This window comes from Grampus griseus, assembly GCF_964374135.1.
Source record: "Grampus griseus genome assembly, chromosome: 18".
NCBI lineage: Eukaryota > Metazoa > Chordata > Mammalia > Artiodactyla > Delphinidae > Grampus > Grampus griseus.
In genome coordinates, this window is record NC_139012.1 from 79,157,049 (window position 1) to 79,177,699 (window position 20,651).

General features: G+C 45.3%; 1 protein-coding gene across 1 annotated transcript in view; it reads left to right on the plus strand.

Annotated features, from left to right (window-relative positions):
• The window catches only part of CRYL1 (crystallin lambda 1), a 73,748-nt gene that overhangs the window by 32,862 nt on the left and 20,235 nt on the right, over window positions 1–20,651 (plus strand). The window contains exon 4 of the mRNA XM_082675590.1: window positions 16,985–17,146. Coding sequence (XP_082531716.1) covers window positions 16,985–17,146 — 162 coding nt within the window. The remainder of the gene's footprint in view (window positions 1–16,984; window positions 17,147–20,651) is intronic.

The window sequence follows — 20,651 nt, forward strand, 5'->3', positions numbered from 1 at the left end:
CTCCTGGAGGTGGAGTTTTGTGAGGTTTGTCTTTTTCCTTGGTCATATTTTCTAAATTTTCAGCAATGAACATGTATTACTTGTGTGATAATAAAACCCACGGATTCTCTGGCAGGTTCATTGGGAGCACCTGAGGGTGTAGTGGTCAAGACCCGGCCCTGGGAGACCGACAGACGTGGGTTCAGGTCCCGCTTCTGTTTCTTCCTAGTTACACGAGCTTTGGCAAGTCCTCAGCTCTGTGCAAATCAGCTCTCACATTTCTAAAACATGTGTAATACATGAGGATGATTATTCTGAGAATTAAATGAAAAGGTATACAAAGTGCTTACCACGTACCAGGCACAGATTGAAATGCTCAGGAAATACCAGAGTTTCTTTTTATTTATTTAAAAATTTAAAAAATTTTTGGCTGCATTGGGTCTTCATTGCTGCGCGTGGGCTTTCTCTAGTTGTGGCGAGCGGGGGCTACTCTTCATTGCAGTGTGCGGGCTTCTCACTGTTGTGGCCTCTCTTGTCGCGGAGCACGGGCTCTAGGCGCGCGGGCTTCAGTAGTTGTGGCTCGCAGGCTCTAGAGCGCAGGCTCAGTAGCTGTGGTGCACGGGCTTAGTTGCTCCGCGGCATGTGGGATCTTCCCTGACCCAGGGCTCGAACCCGTGTCCCCTGCAATGGCAGGCGGATTCTTAACCACTGTGCCACCAAGTCCCTGAAGTGGCTCTTGAGAGGTTTGCGCTGTGAGTTTTGGTTGTAACTGTTGGCGGAATGGATGCTGTTGCTACTTTGTTAGCAGGTGTCCCTGGGCCCAGAACCGCCCAGCCTGTGTGGCTGCTGCAGGCCCCGTGTGGCTGGAGCACTTGAAACAATGCTGGTCAAACTGACACAGGTGTAAAATCCCCACTGGATTTCAAAGACTTGCTGAGGAAAAAAGAAAAGGATGTAAAATATCTCGATAATTTTTAGTGCCAATTACATGCTGAAATGACAATATCTGGGTATATTCAGTTAAGTAAAATATGTTGGTAAAACTAAGTTCACCGATTTCTTCTTGCTTTCTTAATGTGGCTACTAGAAGACTGAGAACTGCGTACATGACTCCTGTCGTTTTTCCGTTGGGCGGCTGGTCTGGAGCATAAGCCTGCCTGGCCCTGAACTGGGTCACTTGTCTTGGTCCCTGCTGCTCCCCTGGGCGGGGCCTGCCCTCTTGGTTACTGTTTAAAGGGAAATAACCACTTGTTTTACTTACCTTTGCACATCTGACCAAGCCTCTGCCTCGCACTGTGCTTCTGCTGGCGCGTTTGTTTCCAGACCTCGGAGAATATGTTTGAGTGAATTATCTGTGAACGTGCTGTATGACACTATATTGACGATGCTGTTGATTGTAAGACATCTTCCAACGTGAGAACCATTAAGGAAAAAAAATGCAAATTAGAAGATGACACAGCATTAGCTAACCCTTGACCTATGTGGTGCTTTGAGTTTCTTCCTCTAGTTTATTTGCAGATGAATGAATCAAAATATTCTGTAACTTTTTGAAAAGACCTTTAGCATTATTGACTCGGAGTCCAGGAAGTTGAAGAGTCCGGCTTCGGAGGGGGACTGCCTCACCCAGCTTCTCAGTGCCTCGGCCTCGCCCTCTGTAAAGTGAGGTGGTGGCGGAACCTACAGCTGCTCCGTTGTCATGAGACCTGCGTGAGCGTCTGTGAATTAAAGCAGCGCCTCTTGTGTCAGCACCTGAGCAGCGCCCGGCACGGAGCAAAGCCCGGCAAAGAGGGACCATCCTGCAGTCCTTGTGTGTGTGGGGGGGTGAATCCCCACTTACAGACCAGGGAACCAAACTCACCAAGGTGACACAGGTAGTGAGCGCCAGGTCAGGATTTATCTTCTCGTATCAGACTGAATTTCGGAGCTAGAAGCGAATGTAAGGTCTCCGGCTCAGTTTAGTGCCACAGGCTCTAGCGATGTGTCTCCCACCATGATCCAAGAATTGGATGCGTGTTGCATTTCATGTGAACTCGCTTCCGCATCAGCTGTCCTCACAGAGTTAGAGAGACCAGCTTAGGTGGGCAGGGAAACTGACATCCTTCCAACAGGAACAGGTGGCACTCAGCCCCAGGAAGGGCACCTAGAGTGGCCCAGACCTTCTGATTTTTCACATTAACCAAGCAAGTGAGAAGTTGGAATTTTTATCTCTGATTTTTAAATCTTGGCTCAGATTTTCTTTTTTTTTTCTTTTTTTAACATCTTTATTGGAGTATAATTGCTTTACAATGGTATGTTAGTTTCAGCTTCACAACAAAATGAATCAGTTATATATATACATATGTTCCCATATCTCTTCCTGCTTGCGTCTGGCTCAGATTTTCTTAATCACATTGCGGTTATGTGTGACCTCTGGTTACAATCTGGTCTAAATGTTAATTATGACTGACGTTAACATTCCCTTCCAGAACCTTCATGAGTATTTTCTTCCTGATCACTTTTGTTTTACTTCCTTCAGAGACGTTTCTCTGGGGCTGGTGGATACGTATGTAACACAGTTGTTTTGACAGTGACTTAAGGAGTGTTAGACTTTTTTTTTTTTTTTTAATATTTATTTATTTATTTATTTGGCTGTGCCGGGTCTTAGTTATGGCGTGCGGAATTCTTAGTTGCAGTGTATGGACTCCTAGCTGTGGGATGCACGTGGCATCTGGTTCCCTGACCAGAGATCGAACCCGGACCCCCTGCATTGGGAACGGGGAGTCTTAACCACTGGACCCCCAGGGAAGTCTCTGTGTTAGAGTTTTATATCCGGTCTTTATTACAAAAACACATTTTAGGTAGGAGGAGGTCTAGGAAAGACTTATCTCTCCTTAACGGAGATGTAAAAATCCTTAACAGAACTAATAAGAACCTGCTGTATATAAAAAAATAAATAAAATAAAATTCTAAAATTCAAAAAAAAAATCCTTAACAGAATGTTAGCAAATCAAATCTAAAAAAATACAAAGAGAATTATATATCATGACCAAGTGGGATTTATCCCAGGTATGCAAGGCTGGTTCAGTACTTGAAAATAAATTAATGTAATCCATTTCAATGCACTGCTACCATTTTTGCTTTGGGTGTTCACTTATATTTTAGAGCAACTGAAAACAAAACATTGATTTTACCTTTGTTTACCCATTTCCAGTGTTCTTCATTTCTTTGTATAAATCCAGTTTTTTGTCTGGTTACTTTTTTCCTTCTGCCTGCAGACTTTCCTTTAAAATTTGTTCCTATTCATAGATTCACAGGTTGGCTGGGAATGAATTCCCTAAATTGTTGTTCTTCTCAGAAAAGTTTTTGTTTCTTCATTTCTGAAAATATTTCTGAAATATTTTTACTGGCTATAGTAGCATTCTGAGTTAACGGGTTTTTTTCTTTCAGCACTTAAAAATATCACCCCATGACTTTCCATCTTCTATGATCTCTCACAAAAAGTCTTGCAACTCTTTTTTTTTTTTTTTGCGGTACACGGGCCTCTCACTGTTGTGGCCTCTCCCGTTGCAGAGCACAGGCTCCGGACGCGCAGGCTCAGCGGCCATGGCTCACGGGCCCAGCCGCTCCGCGGCATGTGGGATTTTCCCGGACCGGGGCACGAACCCGTGTCCCCTGCATCGGCAGGCGGACTCTCAACCACTGCGCCACCAGGGAAGGGAAGCCCCTCTTCCAACTCTTCATTTTGTTTCTGTATATTAAGTGACTTTTTCTCTGACTGCCTTCAGTATTTCTCTGTCTTCCATATTCAGCAATTTGAATATAATATACCTAGATGTGTGTGGATTCGGGGGTAAAGAGGGGTACTTACCCAGCATTGTGTTGTCTGAGCTTCTTGCCTATGTGATTTGGGACTTTCATTAGTTCTGGAATGTTCTTATGATTTCTTTGAATGTTTTCTTCTGCCCCATTCCCTGTCTGTAGAAACTTCGGGATTTCAGTTACACATATGTTAGATCATTTGATATTTTTCCTGCAGGTCTTGCATGTTTTATATGCGCTTCTCTGTCGTTTTGCTCTTTGTTTTTCACTTTGGATGATCTCCTTTGACTGATCTTTAAGTTCACTGATTCTTTCCCAGCTGTGTTGAGTCTACGGATAAGTCAGTCAGAGGCAACCTTCATCTTCCTTTGTTTTTCATTTTTAGCATATCTGATATTCTCTTCTAGTTTCTATTTCTCTGCTAACATTACCCGTGTGATATTGTCCACAATTTCCCTTTAGAGCCTTTAGTGTATTAATCATTTAAAATTCGACGTCAGATTATCCCACCATCTGAATCATATCTGAGTCTGATTCTAATGATCACTTTGTCTCCTGGGTGTGCACTTTTTTGTAGCCTCACAATTTTTTGTTTTGGAAAGTCAGACATCCTGAGTAGGACGGCAGATCTATGCCTGGGATTTGGCCTTTCCTCCTGTGAGGCTTTTCTGTTTTTTTTACATCTTTATTGGAGTATAATTGCTTTACAATGGTGTGTTCGTTTCTGCTTTATAACAAAGTGAATCAGTTATACATATACATATGTCACCATATCTCCTCCCTCTTGTGTCTCCCTCCCTCTCACCCGCCCTATCCCACCACTCCAGGCGGTCACAAAGCACCGAGCTGATCTCCCTGTGCTATGCGGCTGCTTCCCACTAGCTATCTACCTTACGTCTGGTAGTGTACATATGTCCATGCCTCTCTCTCGCTTTGTCACAGCTCACCCTTCCCCCTCCCCATATCCTCAAGTCCATTCTCTAGTAGGTCTGTGTCTTTATTTCTGTCTTACCCCAGGTTCTTCAAGACATTTATTTTCTTAAATTCCATATATATGTGTTAGCATACGGTATTTGTTTTTCTCTTTCTGACTTATTTCACTCTTTATGACAGACTCTAGGTCCATCCACCTCATTACAAACAGGCTTTTATTGTGAGGATTTGAGCTAATCTAGTTAGGAGTTGGGCAAGCGTTAAGGTTTTTAAATTGCTATAGTCACCCTTGGCGCTTACAGGTTTCAAATTCCTTTAGCAATACCTTGTGTTTAAGATGAGGACTGCTGGCCAGAGGGCTTTTCCCTCAATATCGTTAAGTCTTCCCTTTGCACTGCCCTCGGAGAGGATCTCTTTCCATGTTCCTGCCCTGTCCCTTCCCAGAAGTATTCTTCTGTTACTCGTTACTTAATCCTTGCTAGCCTGGGGAAGGGTCTTTCCTTGGGGCTCTGATAAGCCTTAGTTTCAGGCAGGCACTGTGTCCCTGGGGCTTGGGGATGGGAGGTGGGGTGGAGGGGAGAGATAAGGGGGGACCTAGCATGCATTCCTTTTCCTCCCCCAGGGATAAGGGTTTTTATTTCAGTTCCCTTCCCCCACCTACAGTGGATTTTCAGTAATGGTAGGTTTTTTGTGCTTTTGTCTCCAGTCATTTCAGTGAATTAAGATGTATTTGTATCACATATTGAATGAGTCAGATGTTGAACCACAATTGTTCCCGATTATTCCCTTAGAGTTTTCTTGTTGACATTTGGACATTGAGAACTTTATGTCTGAGACGAGTCCTAAGTACTGGAAAATTAGTGGGCCTCATTGTGTCCTTGCCGGGGTGTCTGTCTGCGCTGGGAGTAACATCGTCAATCTGCTCTCAGCACCAGAAGCTGTTATAACATGAACAGAAAATTTCAGCCACAGGTTACTCTTTTTGGCATATATGTAGACTTACAAGAAATGATTGCTAAAAATTTAAACACTAAATTATAAAATGGTTTTGCCACAAGAGAAGGACTTTTTTTTAGTACTTAGCAAGCAATATTTTAATATTTTAAAATATTTAATATTTTAATATCACAGGAGTACCAAGGAATTTCCCTGACACTGTTGTTGGATTAAACAATGGGCAGGTGTGTGGGCGTTATTAACCAGGCCAGCTGAGCCTGCCTTTGAGCTGGCCTTGGAGGTCTTTAGCCAAGACCTTGCTTCAGTTAACGTAGTGGCGCGACACACAAAGCTGTGCTCCACTGCCGAAGCCACACAGGGTGTACAAGGTTAGATGTTTCTGTGGCACAGGTGGCTGCGTAAGACGAGGGCAAGCCCCCCGCTCAGCGCTCTGACTGTCCTCACGTCCTTGCATCTGCACAAAGAGGGGGTCTTGCTTGATGAAGAGGTGGTCTCCTCAGTGAGCAGAAAGGGAGAACTAGCCAGATCAGCGAATCAGCTGATGACCAGTGGGTAACAGAGCTGCAGACAGCTTCTCCTTGGTTCTTGGTTCTTTTTTTTTTTTAATATTATCAGTATTCAATTTAATATTAATTTTCTTAATCTTCAATATTAATATTCTTATTATTCAATTAAGAATAATAAAAATAACAGTGTTCTGTTACCTTCCATTATTCCATCATTTCTTCTGTAACGTGCTTCCCTTGTTTATGTAAATTACTCCTCGGTTCTTAAAATAGAACTCATCCCCTTTTAATTTAAGGCTCTGACTCAGGGCTTCAGAAGTTTCTGTTTTGTTTTTTAAATCAGGAAGGATTGCAGTTTTGTTAATCCAGAGGCTCTGAGTAAACGCACACCTGTTGGTGGGGTATGTGTTCTCATCAGCTGTTGCCAGACGAGTAAACCATTGGGGGTGTTGGTGCTTGTGCAACCCTTTAAGGTCTTCAGTGGGGAGGGGACTTTTCCTTTCTTAGACCAGAGGTATAGGACTGATATAGAATTTTAATGTATTCTTAAAGTCATCCTTGGGCCAACACTCTTTATTGTGAGACTCGTTACCTTTTTTTCTTTTCAGTGCACATGGGAAAAGAGACCAGAAAACACTTTTTCTTGGTTACATGGGGACCTCGCTGCGGGGAGATGATTCCCCATGGGTCTTGTGTTTCTGCACATCCTGTGAGCAGAGGCACCGACTGCCCTTTCATTCTAGACTAGCTTTTCACGGATGCTCGAATAACTCACAGCCTTGGAAGACGGGGAGAGTGTCTCCCTCTAGAGTAAAGGGCCACTTTGCCGTCTCCCCCTGGGGCACAGGTCGGTCAACTTGCTTGTAGTCAGTCGTAAAGGATTTATGTTCCCTAAGCTGTGACACAAACCCAGGATCCACTTGGGTCCCTTTGCATCACCCCTGTGGGACTTGAGGGCGATGTGAACATGAAGCTCGTGCTGCCCGATATCCTGTCAGTAACAGTCTTTTGTCTCTGACCAAAGAGTCTTGTGTCTTCTAAGAGCATCTGTGAAACTGTGGCAGGTTAACTTGTTAGCCTGCAAGCAGCAAAAATCTCAGACTATACTTCCTGACACCGTCCTTAAACATTGCCCTGCCTTAAAACTAATATCAAAAACTCGAAAAATAGAGGAAAAAAATCACTTTTAAGGCCATCACTCTAAGATTATAATCTTAATAATATTTTATGTACATCTTTCCAAATACATATTTCAACATAACTTTAATCTTACTGTAATACAAAATCATATCCTGCTTTCAATAATCAACACTCTTCTGCGTATAAAGTAGTTCATCGTAATTGTAGACATTAGAAAACTTGGAAAATGCCTATTGCCCGGCGATGGGGTCCCTATCACTGTTTTCTGTATTTCCTTCCCATATTTTATGTATATTTATTATAAAGTTATAAGAAAGAATATTACACTCTTTATTCACCTAGCATCACGTCTGGTGTACTTTCCTATTTCATCAAATACTGAAGAATAGTCTTGCTTGCTTTAATGATTATAGCATCGCATTCTTTGGAGGTCCTTTTATCATAATCATTTTACAATAATTTTTAAAATCAATTTTGGAAATTCATTATCTATTTCTATATTGCTTCTGCCTCTCTGTGTCTCTATTTCTTTGTACCCTGCCTCCCTTCTTCTGGGACTATACTTACCTGTATGTTAGAACTTTTCAGCATCTCCACATGCTTTCCTTGTGTTCTTTGCTGTACTTTTCATCCCTTTGTCTCTCAGTACCTCAGTCTGGGTATTTTATCCTGACGTACCTTCCAAGCTATTATTTCTTTAGCTAAGTCTCACCTGCTTTTAAGTCTATCTTTTAAAGTTTTTAATTGTATTTTTCAGTTGAATTTCCATTTGATTCTTTGTATAGCTTCTAGTTATATGGTAAAATTATTTAATATCTCTTAGTTCCTTCAACATTACTTACAGCTGTTATCATGTCTGATAGCAGGGCTCTCCGGCTGCCCTGTGGGTCTGTTTCTAAAGTCTGTGTTCTCTCTTGGCTTCCAGTCCAGGCTCCTCCATCTGTTTTGTTTGTGAGACATTGTTACGAAAAGCTAAGGCTCTGCTTGAGGCTCTTTTCCTGCAGAGGAGCTTCCCTGGAAGAAAGCCAGGCTGGGGGCACATGTCCCTAATTTAGTCGTGGATTGGGATGAATTGAGGCGTGTGAAGGCTGGTCCCTGTTCCTCCCAGGGTACAGCCCTTGAGGGTCCGAGCTACGAGTCCTGGCAGTTACAGCCTTGGGAGCTGATTTTCCCTCATTGCTGCAAAAAGCTCTGCTTATCTCTGCAGGCATTTTGTCTGTGCTTCTGCAAAACACAGGTACCTTGAGGATGAAGGTGGAGTCAAGTGTTAGGCTCGTAGCTCTCCTTCCCCTTTGACCTGAGCCTTGGCCCCGCGGTTCCTCAATGCTTTGGTTGCTTCCCAGTAACTTCAAACTGATTTTTAAAATAATACATTTTCAGCTTTCTAAAAGTTGTTCTCAGCAGGAGGGCTTGTCCAAGCAATCCAGCCTACCGTGGCCAAAGTGGAACAATCTCCACAGCTCAGTTGTTGCACATCCCCTGCTGTGCAGTGCTGGCCCTGAGGTGTGGTGGTAAATGAGACCTTTTGGAGGCCAGATGGGAACACTTTAATGTTCCTTCTGTTATTATGTGTGTGTTTTTTCTCCAGTAATTCCACTTAAGAGCAGTTTGTGTACTACATTAGTATTCTGACTTCGACCGGATGGCACTGGGAGTGTCTGTCTGTCCTCAAGGCAAGTGGACAGGCATGGCCCGCTGGTGTGGTGCCTTTTATGTCGTTCTCCTTGCTTTTTTTTTTCTTCGTTACGCGGGCCTCTCACTGCTGTGGCTTCTCCCGTTGCGGAGCACAGGCTCCGGACGCGCAGGCTCAGCGGCCATGGCTCACGGGCCCAGCCGCTCCGCGGCATGTGGGATCTTCCCGGACCGGGGCACGAACCCGCGTCCCCTGCATCGGCAGGCGGACTCTCAACCGCTGCGCCACCAGGGAAGCCCTCTGCTTGCTTTTTTGTTACAGCACCTTGCCTGCTCTCTTATGGCTACATGCATCTATGTTCCCCACCAGCACCTGTGCTTCTTGAAAAGCAAGGACTGCATCTTCTTCTATTTCTTGGCAAAGTTCCTTGCATAGACTAGTTCCTCAGTAGAGTTGTTTAAATTCACACGTTAAAGCTAATGTTTCGTGACTTGTCCGTCAATTTCAGACTTCCGTCTACCCAAGGTCACCTCAGTGGGTCTACTTTTGCAAGATTCCCAAATATTTCTAGACCAGTACACAGCCACATACACCACGAGAGGCTTCGGTGGGACGTGGCGCAGTGTCCTGCTTTATACTGGGCGTGAGGCGGAAGTCATTGCATTGGATGCAGGCGAGAGACTTTTTTTCTATTAAAAAATACCAGAGGTCATGCTTACAATGGAGAACTATCTGTGGGATTAGCAGCGTGGCTAGTAGCTGAATAAATGGGGGGAACGCCAGCAGGTAGTAGGCGTCATGCTTACGGGGCCACTGCACGTGTCCCACAGCTCCAGGAACAGCTAGTACTGCCCCATGGGCTGCACAAAGGCAGGAAATGTCCTGTGTTTGCTCTTCAGCCCACTTTAGACATTTCCTCTAAAGTAATGTGAGGCTAGAGGGCAGTAAATACGCGTCCACTGAAGTTGTATTAAATTGATTACCACGTTACAGAACTTGTCATTCATTACTTCGTTAATTGATTGAACAGACGTCTACCGACTGCTCTTGGAGCTGGGGATATAGCCATGAACGAAAAATAAGAATTCCTGCTCTCATGGGACTTTCATCTTTGAATCCTGTTTTCCAGTACTGATGTTTTTAAAAATATAACCATTTTTAAAGTGACAGTTCAAAAGATGGGCAGTGTTCTCCTAATACTTTTATTTTCTCCTACATGTGAGGCAGCTTTTCTGAATGTAGGAATATACAGCTGCTCCTCCCCAGTCTTGGAGTTTGCACGATGTTTATTTGTATCCCAGTACACCCGGATGTGGTCAGATGGTTACTGGAGGAAACGGCTTTACTGCATCTTTAAGTATATAGCAGGTGTTTAGGAAAAATTTGTTGCTTACTGTTAGACTGCATTGCTGATTATAAATATTTTTTATCCCATAAATCTGATGTTTTAGAAACATTTTACAAGATAATGAGGCTCACTAAGGTAAACCTAGTGATCTTGTAGGCAGGGGACTGGAATTATGATGCTGCTTTTCTGTAGATCATTAGATTAATAGATTGTTAGGGTTCTTCTTTCTGTACTGGCAAGTTAATATATCAGCTGGCGCTAGAGAAGGGGACCAGATTAGATGAAGCATCCGTGTGACGATGGTCTGAGAAGGAGAAATAAATGTGAGTCGACTTTCCAGGTCGGTGATTGAAGCTGTGGGCCTGCGTAAGGTTTCCTAGGTGAGTGGAGGCCTGGGGCTGAGCGTGGAGACCTGTGCCCAGTGACTGGGCAGAGGTGCTTCTCCAGAGGTTCGCCGTGTTACCAGTCTTTATGGGACGAATTTGGGTATTGATTTCTGTTCTTATCTTTATTACGGTCTTTCTATTTTCTTTAGATTTATTCTGTTCTATTTCTGATTTCCTAAACTGGATTTTGGACTTACTTCTCGGAGCTGTTTTAGCTGAACTCACGTACTTCGATGTGCAACATTTTCTTGCTGCCCAACGCTAAGTATATTTGAATTTCCATTAGGATTTCATTTTGACCCATGAACTATCTGGAAGTTAGTTTTCAATTTTCCAAGTCCATTGGGTAATGTCCTGTTTGTGATTTCTGTCTTAAAGACGTTGTAATTAGAGAAAATGGCTCATGTGATATGAGTCCTCTGGATTACCGAAGCCTGCGTTGTAATTTAGTACGTTGGCACCGTTGATAAATGTTCTGTGTGTTTGGAAAGGATGTGTATTTTCTGCAGTTGGCTGCAAGGCTGTCCATGTCCAGTAGATCAAGCTTGTTACTTGTGTTTATTTCTCCCATGTGCTCCCTGAATTTTTGAATGCTTTTCCATAATAATTGAGAGAGGGGTATGGAAAGATCACAGCATATGGTAGGTCTGTCTGATTCTCCTTGATGACCTTTCAACTTTTGCCTTTCTGTATGGCATTCTGGGTCCTTTCCTGGCCTCTGTTTTGTTCATTAATTTTCCCTTCAGCTGTGTTTATCCTGTTGCTTAACTTACTCAGTAACTTTATTTTTAATTCCAATTTCTAGATATTATACTTAGTGCTTTTCCAGATCATCCTGGTCTTTCCGGGTTTGATTCCTTTCTTATAGTTTTAATTAATTTAAACATACTTATTTTACTAGGCTCTCCTAGTTTTCAGTTACGCGAGGTTCTGTCCTTTGCTGTGTCCACGTGGTCTCGCGTGTTTACAGTTGTCGGTGGTTTGTTTTCTTCAGTGTGTCTTTACTTGTGAATCCGAGGAGAGGTGAGGCCTCTTCAGCAGGTGTGCCTCCAGGGTCTTCTTGAGTGTGTGTCTCCTGGTAGTATCATCACCAGCCTGGGAGAGATTTTTATGTAACTTTCTCAGCTTGTGAGTGTCCAGACCACATGTGTAGTATAATTTTGAACCCCAAACCTGGGTGAAATTCAGGCTCATGAATATGAATTCACATATTTGTTTTCCTCTCCCTGCACCCTGTGACCTTCCCAGCTGGAGCCCAGATCAAGACAAGCTCCCTGTCTTCTCCCTCAGCAGATGGGCTGTTTTTGGTTTAAACTAGTTGACCAGTTCCTGAAAATATAGCCTTTTGAGGGTCTCGGCTGTATCACAGGGGCCCTGACTGCAGCTCCCTGAATCCTATGGCCTCTGGTTCGGCTCTTCCTGTGGTCATTTGAACGTTCGCCCTCCCCTGAGGGTCACAGGTCCCTTTAGTGCTGGCTGCTCTGCTTTTCCTTACATTCCCGAGAGGTCAGCTTCGGTTAGAAGGATGACTGCTTTTATGTGGAGTGATCCAGTCTGTGGAGGGAGGACTTTTAGGGCTCCTGGTCCCTCACATGACTGGAAGCAGGCGTCTCCCTCAGTTTACGGGAGAAGCTTTTATTAGCATACATACTCTTCTTTTTTAAGTTTTAAAATGTTTAGCGTGAATTTGCCTGTGCACCTTTGTTTTCAGGGTTATGTACATTTTCTTGTTTTAACAGTTGTTGCGCTGCCAGTTGGAGGAATCTGAAGAGGGCCTATTTTTAGCTAAATTCTATTGTAGGCCACAGGTCAGTTTTCAGTAAACACACGCACAAACCCATAAACAGACGCATACATACATTTCTATTAACTGTCTTTCTAAATTCACCTGTTGTCTTTTCTGACTGGGAGGTAAGCTATCAGGACTGCAGGATGGAGGCAAGCCCAGCGCCTCGGTGTTGGGTGGCCTGGTACTGCGGGTGATGGAAGCAGTGAGCCCACCCTACTTTCCCAGACACTTCATGGTTTGGGATGGAGAGACTCACATTTAAGGACCAGAGGTGAGAGGTCATGGCTCTGTTACAGCATCTGGCAAGAAGCACGTGGCTTGGTGGCTTTCTGAATGTTTGCAGGACAGGACGGGCAATCGTAATGCCACAGTGATTCGTGTATGACCCCACGAGCTTATACTCACTTTATTTAGAAATGCTGTGAAACTATATGCTAATTGCAGGCTTATGGGGACTATTTTAAATTATAATATTTTCATGTCAAACATTTTAACTTAATTGTAAATAAATGATTTCATAAAAGGTACAAAAAAATCATTGGAATGAGGATGGAAATAGACATCACGTTAGGACAGCAGCTGATGCTGTGCCCCTCTGCCTGGCCTCCGTTCCCTGTGGTTACGTGAGGAAGGGCTCCTGTTTAAAGCGAACCAGTCATCCTGGTCATACTCACACGTAATCCGCAGGAAGTCACATTCCTCAGTACAGCCTACACTGGGTTTTGCTTTGGAAAGGTCCCTCTTGATTGGGTATGATTTGTTCTAGATTATTGTAGAACTCTGTTTAGGACTTATAATATGCTTTAAAAAAACTTTTATTTTTATTTATTTATTTATTGTTTTTGCGGTACGCGGGCCTCTCACTGTTGTGGCCTCGCCCGCTGCAGAGCGCAGGCTCCGGACGCGCAGGCTCAGCGGCCATGGCTCACGGGCCCAGCCGCTCCGCGGCGTGTGGGATCTTCCCGGACCGGGGCACGAACCCGTGTCCCCCGCATCGGCAGGCGGACTCTCAACCACTGCGCCAGCAGGGAAGCCCTTTATTTTGATTTTTTAGGAAAGATATGAGCCTCTGGTTAGGGCACAGTGCTGTTTATTGCCTGTGATATTGCCAACTTGTACTTTTCCTTTGTTTTTCTTTAACACATGCTATTTCTGCTAGAGCAAGAAGGTTTGTCTTTTTTTTCCTTGGTAATCGTGCCATGCACCTCTTGAGAAGACTAGTCATAGCAGTCTATTGATGTGATGGATTTTAGAGATTGTGCTCTTGCGAGAAATACTGAAAAGAAATTGGTGATGATTAAACAGGTTGAAGCAAGAGATTTAATTAGTGCTGAGACAGAACTTACAGTAGATCATGTCCATCTTCAAGTTGAGAATGAATTCCCTCTGCCATGATTACCATAGGATTTTAGTTCAAATTTCCTTTCTTCCCATGTCTTTCCTGATAAAATTGGCTAATAGAGCTTCTTTGCATGTAAAATACCTTAAGTACCAAAGTCTTCTAATTTAGTTTTTCTTTCTTTCTGGAAAGAACATTGAAGACTGCTTCCAGATATTTCGCATTAGCAAAGTAGATTTTCTAGCAACAGGATGCCTATCTAAAATGCCTGAATTGACTTTAAAAAATCAACTAAATTTCATTTTCCCCGTGAAAGTATTTGTTTTGGAAAACGCATACGGTTGCACAGCATGTGGGTAAAAACTTCAGCGTTGAGCTCTCGTCCAGCTCGTCCTTTGCCTGGGGCTCATCCAGTCCACTGACTCGTGGCCATGCCCCTTTTCCAGAACAGGCCTGCTGGGCCGGGTGCTGTCATTGGTGACTTTCAGTGATAACAAAACACTAAAGTATATATGTTATTTACTTTAAAATTTCAAGTAAATGGGGGAGAACAAAAGGTTAGACCTATAATACCATCATTCAGTTTCTGCCTTTCAAGAATGGAAGGGAAAAGGGGTGTTTAAACGTAACCCCACCTTTTAAGTATGTGAACCCCCCTTTTAAGTATCTTTTAAGTCACGCGTAAGCTCCCTTTGAGGCGCCATTAATAGCTGTGATGCTTGGAAGATTCCTTAGTGCTTTCCTTGTCCCCAGAGTTTTGTCTGTCAGAACCTGAGCTTGTGGTTGTGCGTGAGACTATCACTTATTATGGGCTGCGTCTCTCTCCCACCTCAAAACAAACGAAACACAAACAAATAGTTGCTTTGAAAATGCTGTCAGAGTTTAATTAAGCCAAGTCCAGCTAATTACCTTCAGCAGTGAGAGAAGTTTCACTCTGACACTTCCCATCTGGTGGCTTTCCCTAGACAGGCCCCGGAAAGACACCATGAGCCCGCCCGGGGATTCGCACCCAGCCGCACTGCTGAGGTCAGGAGAGAGCGAGGTGTGTGTCTCTCGCTGTTTGCTGTCCTTCCCTGCTTCCCTCCCAGCCATCTGTGGGAACCCAGCGACTGCAGCCGCTCTCAGCTTTGTGATCCACCCAAGTGATGACGGTCCTGCGTAACAGTTTGCAGGCCCCCTTCCTCAGGCAAGCCATGAGTAACAGCAAGGAGATGAGCTCAAGGCTTGACAGCGACGGAGGCGTAACCCTGGCCCAGTACATGGGACACAACTGGGTCACTATTAACAACAACAGCAATCAAACTTCAAGCAGATGCGCCGTTAAAGCCCTTACATAATTGTAGCAGGTTTGGGTTTCCTCTGGTTCAAGTGTTCTTGCCTCTTTGATAATCAAATGATCTGAAGAAAGGCATAGAATTTCAAGGGAGAATCTGCAGGACAGGCTCACAATGAGGCCATTCACGGGACTCTTTTATTAGCTTACACTGTATCTGCATCACGTTTAGCCCCTGGCTTTCCTACAAGGCTCCATTTAAACTTAACCCAACTTGCAGACTTAACTGATCCAGGAATTACTCAATACAACCAGCCAGCTACTGTAGCTTTTCCCCTCTGATAAGGGGATGTAACACAATGGGCTTCACAGTTCTTAAATGACTCCGTTTTTTTCCCCCTGTCTTTGAGATGTGGTGCTTGTGTGACCTTTTGTTCTGAATAAAATTCCACATGGTTTGATTATATTTTTTAAAAGTACCAGCAGACACAGTATTGACTTCTTACCCTTAGAGGAAAACGTTTAAAATCTTGTAGATGGTCTAGAAATGGAATTCATGTCATAATATTTACACAGCTAATCTCACTATATTAGATATTAACTATTAGATATTATTAAACTTGAAAATATTTTATTTTGGGGGGTGATTCTGATAAAATTACTGGTAGTACTTGTGCATTACACTTGGACTTTTGCACACTTCTGGTTATCTGCTGGTGTCTGTGCCGTTTCTACTACCACAGTGCTGATAGACTCACCTGGGCACACTCGGCCAGTATGTGGAGGGGAAGCGGCTGGGGAGCCTGACCTCAGAGTGGGAGACCCTTGAGGATGGATTTGGTAGCAAACCACTGAGAGCACTGTCGGCCCCCGCTTTGGATCACACCTCAGAATAGTGGGTCTCAAACTTTAGAGAACAAAAGTCATCAGAAGGTTGGATAAAAATGCAGATGCCTCGATTCCACGCGCAGGGGGTCTGAATCGGTAGGTCTGGGATGAGGGCCTGAGAATTTGCATCTTTAGCAAGCACCAGTTGATTCTGTTATCTGACCCCACTGAGAACCATTCCCCCCGATTCACCAGGGATTGGGAGCTCAGGGACCCTCCTGGGGAGGCGTGACCCTGGTGGGATTTCCCCAGGGGGTGGCAGGCAGGAAGGTTGCTCTGGAATGTCCAGCCAGTATCCTCTTCTGTTCCGCCTCCTTCCACAGCAGGGCGGCACCCGCCGTGAGCACCGCGTTCCCAGGGACCTGCGTCACCCGTGGGCCTGTGCTTGGGTGTCCGAGAACGTCTTCTCACCCCCAACCCCTTCTGTACGTCGTCAGAATTTCCGAGCAGTTGTTATCTGCGGTATATAATCCGAATTTGCTTCTCTAGCCTCCCCCGTTACCGCCCTATTAAAGTAATTTTAGATTTTTAGAAACAAAGGTCTTTGTCAAAAGATTTCCAATTAGAAGTGGACTCTCAGGAAGCCTTTTGGGAGTTATGGATGTAACATGTTTGTTCATTTCATGAAGGTAAGATTCTTCCTTGAAGATAAGTTGATCTGGTGATCAGGACAAACAAGTGGTGATGACTGCTGTTGATATCCCAGCGCTTTGCCTGCAGTGCTGTCGTGTATTCTGTTTGTAGAACCCACCCGCAACGCGGTTGAAGGACTTTTTTATTATGAGAATTTTCAGTCCGACACACAACTAGAAAATACAGTTCCTGTATCTGCGTCACCTGGTTTCCAGAGTTACCAAGATTCGTCATACGTTTCGGCAGCATGTTTTCCCCCTGTTCCTAAATTTTGCTGGTCGTTTCTTAATTGGTTCTTTTTGGAATGACTCAAACATGAAACGCTTTGCTTGGGGTCTAAGTGCGGTGATCCTGAGTAGTAACTGGAAGATGTCCTTTTCAGGAATGTGTTCCAGAAAACCTCGAGCTGAAGAAGCAGCTCTTTGCTCAGCTGGATGGAATCGTTGGTGACCAAGTTGTGCTGAGCAGCTCCAGCTCCTGCCTCCTGCCCACCAGGCTGTTCTCTGGCTTGGTACACGTGAAGCAGTGCCTCGTGGCGCATCCTGTGAGTATGTAGAGCCTGGAGATGCAGTGAGTCTCACCTGGCTTTCCGGGAGCAACGTGTTTGGATGAATCTGCTCGTGCTTTGTAACTGCTTTACTGAGATATAAGTCACATACCACACAATTCAACTCGTACATTTCAGTGGGTTTTAGTACATGTAGAGAGTTGTACAACATCAGTGTCTTACAAAGAATTTTATCCAAAAATCCCTTGAACTGTATATCTTGTCCCTCACGCACTGTGGGAGAGAATGATCAATACTTACAGACTTTCTCCTTAAGTAACTCACCGTCTAGCTGAGGGGAGAGACTGCTAATCAGATCATCCCAGTGCCAAGGAAAGGTGCCACGTTAACGAAAAGTCTAGACCACATGGGATTCTGCAGGTGGGTCACCTGTACTGTGTGGTTTCCTGAACTTAGCTCAGAGTAGGGTCACTTGTGCTGATGTGCATGGTCCGGGTCCCCCCCCGAGATTCCGGTGCAGCAGCTCTGACTTAAACCCTCCTTTTTGTGGTCCCTTCCACCAGACGTTGCCACTGACTGCGCCAACGCACTCACCAGGCGTGCGCTGCGAGGCGTGTTGGACCATGAGCTCCAAGTTGGCACGTGGGCACTCAATCTTTTTGCGATTAACGTGTTAATGTCAGGAAAGGGGAATCAGAGTGGGGATTCAGGGGTCATTCGGTGGACGTTTGAGTACCGAGTGGAGGTCACTGTGACCTTGGAGACCTGGGACAGCCTGCTAGGACAGAGACGCCACTAACTTAGCTCAAGCCCACCCCGGGCCAAGAACGAGCGTGGGCCTCGTAGAATCGCCAGGAGACCAGCTTGATTGCAAGAGCAGGAGGAAGGTGGACGGCTTGGTAATACTTGGATCGTGGAGAATCAAGAGAGTTACTCTGAAGAATGAGAACTGGCTTAGGTGCGGGGCAGCTCCTGCACGGAACTTGGGGCAGAATTCCCAGCACGAGTGGCCAGGGCCTAGGGAGGTGAGGGGTCCTCGAGTGGGGAGCAGGGAAATGCCTCTCTCTGAGCAAGAGGAGGTTAGAGGAGGAGATGAAGACCCAGGGCAGTCATAGATGCCTGCTGCGTCTTCCGTGCTGCTCAGAGGGACAGCCTGGACCACCGTTTACGTGACTGAGTGGTCTGGATGTCCTCACACTGAAGTTTAATGGAAGGTGTAAGAGAATGGTTATAAGATAAGGAGACTTAGACCCAGAGCACAGAGAAGAAAACCAAGCGTTTAGTTACCACTCCATACAGGTGAAAACAGCACCAGAGAGACCTTAACTGAAGCATCCAAATACCAAGTCCCATGAAGCATGTCATGTCTTGCTTCCGTGACATATGTGTGTCCATAAAAAGCCTCTTAGACACCGGGATTGTTACTTGGTTGCTTCAATAAAAGGTGCAGGCCTCTTAGTCAGGAGCTTCTGTTTCTAACCAGTGTTTTTACTTCTAAGTCAGTTTAAAAAACAACTGAATCAAATTGTTCAGAAAACATCCCCTAAGTCCTCTGACAGGAGTTTTACTCCATCTCTCTCTTTTTTTAAAAAACTTTATTTTATTTATTTATTTTTGGCTGCGTTGGGTCTTCGTTGCTGCGCGCGGGCTTTCTCTAGTTGCGGCGAGTGGGGGCCGCTCTTCGTTGCGGTGCGAGGGCTTCTCATTGTGGTGGCTTCTCTTGTTGCGGAGCACGGGCTCTAGGCGCGTGGGCTTCAGTAGTTGTGGCACATGGGCTCAGTCGTTGTGGCTCGTGGGCTCTAGGCGTGTGGGCTCAGTAGTTGTCGCGCACGGGCTTAGTTGCTCCGCGGCATGTGGGACCTTCCCAGACCAGGGCTCGAACCCGTGTCCCCTGCACTGGCAGACGGATTCTTAACTACTGCGCCACCAGGGAAGTCCCCACATCCCTGCTTTATAGTAAAGAGAAGTTCACCGAGGAGAGACATGCTTCCAGTGCTTATCATTCTGATCTTAAAAAGACTAGAGGTTAAACCTTTTTTCAAGAATTCAGTGATTATAGGCAGGAGACAAGTGATTCAACTAAGGCATTGCTTTGTAATTTATTTGAACTAGATGCTATCCTCGCTTGCTTTCTAGGAAGGCTGCGACAGGGTGACCAAGACAGGCTGGGAGCAGAAGAAACCTCTGGAGTGTGTGGACCAGCTGCCTCTCCAGCCAGTCCTAGGAGGAATAATTGCTTCTCTCTTCTGTAGAAGAAATCCTTGTAAAGTGGTTGCTTCATGTAGTTACTTGGTAGATGTGAGATTCTACCAGTTTTCACCCCAACATGGAGGGAAGACAATTTACAGTCAAGCCTCATTCGGGGAACAGTTTCGTGTGCATCTGCTTAGTGGTGAGGCTGATCAGCAGCCTTTAATCAAACAGCCTTTTCCTTTTTCTGTTTTTGTTTTTTGGCCGTGCCCGGCGGCATGTTGGATCTTAGTTCCCCAACCAGGGATCGAACCCGTGCCCCGTGCAGTGGGAGCGCGCAGCCTTAACCACTGGACCGCCAGGGAAGTCCCTCAAACAGCCTTTTCTTTAGATGTAGGAGAATTTTCCTTGAGAATCTTCAAGAGTGGTTTCTCAAAGGAAACCAAGAACACCAGAGCTGGGTGGGCAAGCATTTCCGCTGTGGACAGACTCTTCCTGTCTTAGCATCCATCATGATGTTGAGGCTGAAGAGAGCTTCTGATGTTGTGTGACTTCTAGGTAAGATATGATTGCGGAAGCAGATGTTTGAGGCTCGACGTGGAGAAGTTAAGGAAATGCCAACGTTAGGGAAGATACTGCCAATCCAATCATTTTTTTTAAATTAATTAATTTATTTATTTTTGGCTGTGTTGGGTCTTCGTTTCTGTGTGAGGGCTTTCTCTAGTTGCGGCGAGCAGGGGCCACTCTTCATCGCGGTGTGCGGGCCTCTCACTGTTGTGGCCTCTCCCGTTGCGGAGCACAGGCTCCGGACGCGCAGGCTCAGTAGTTGTGGCTCACGGGCCCAGCCGCTCCGCGGCATGTGGGATCTTCCCAGACCAGGGCTCGAACCCGTGTCCCCTGCATTGGCAGGCAGATTCTCAACCACTGCGCCACCAGGGAAGCCCTCCACTAATTTTTAACACTGACACAGTAGACCGGCAATGACTGTTGTGGAAAGAGGATGGCTGGGGGCAGGGTAGGTAGAAGTTTACGAGGTCAAGACGGCTGGGAGCAGAGAAATCCCGAGGGAGGTCAGGGGTTTGGAGGTAAGCGGTAAATGTACGGGACGGCGGTCTGCACGCTCCGATGTGGACCTCAGCGTCGGCTATGATTCATGCAGTTCTGTGCTCACGTTCTTTCGTTTCCTCCCTGCTCCGTGCATTACTTCATTTCTCGAGTTTCTTGTCACTGGTGCTGAATCTCGAGGGGCCCCGTCCGCCCTGCTGCTGACCCTTCGGAACAGTGAGCCAGCCCTGCCGGAATGACGCCCAGACGCCAGTGCCGTCTTCCTGACTCTCTCTGCTCTGTCTCT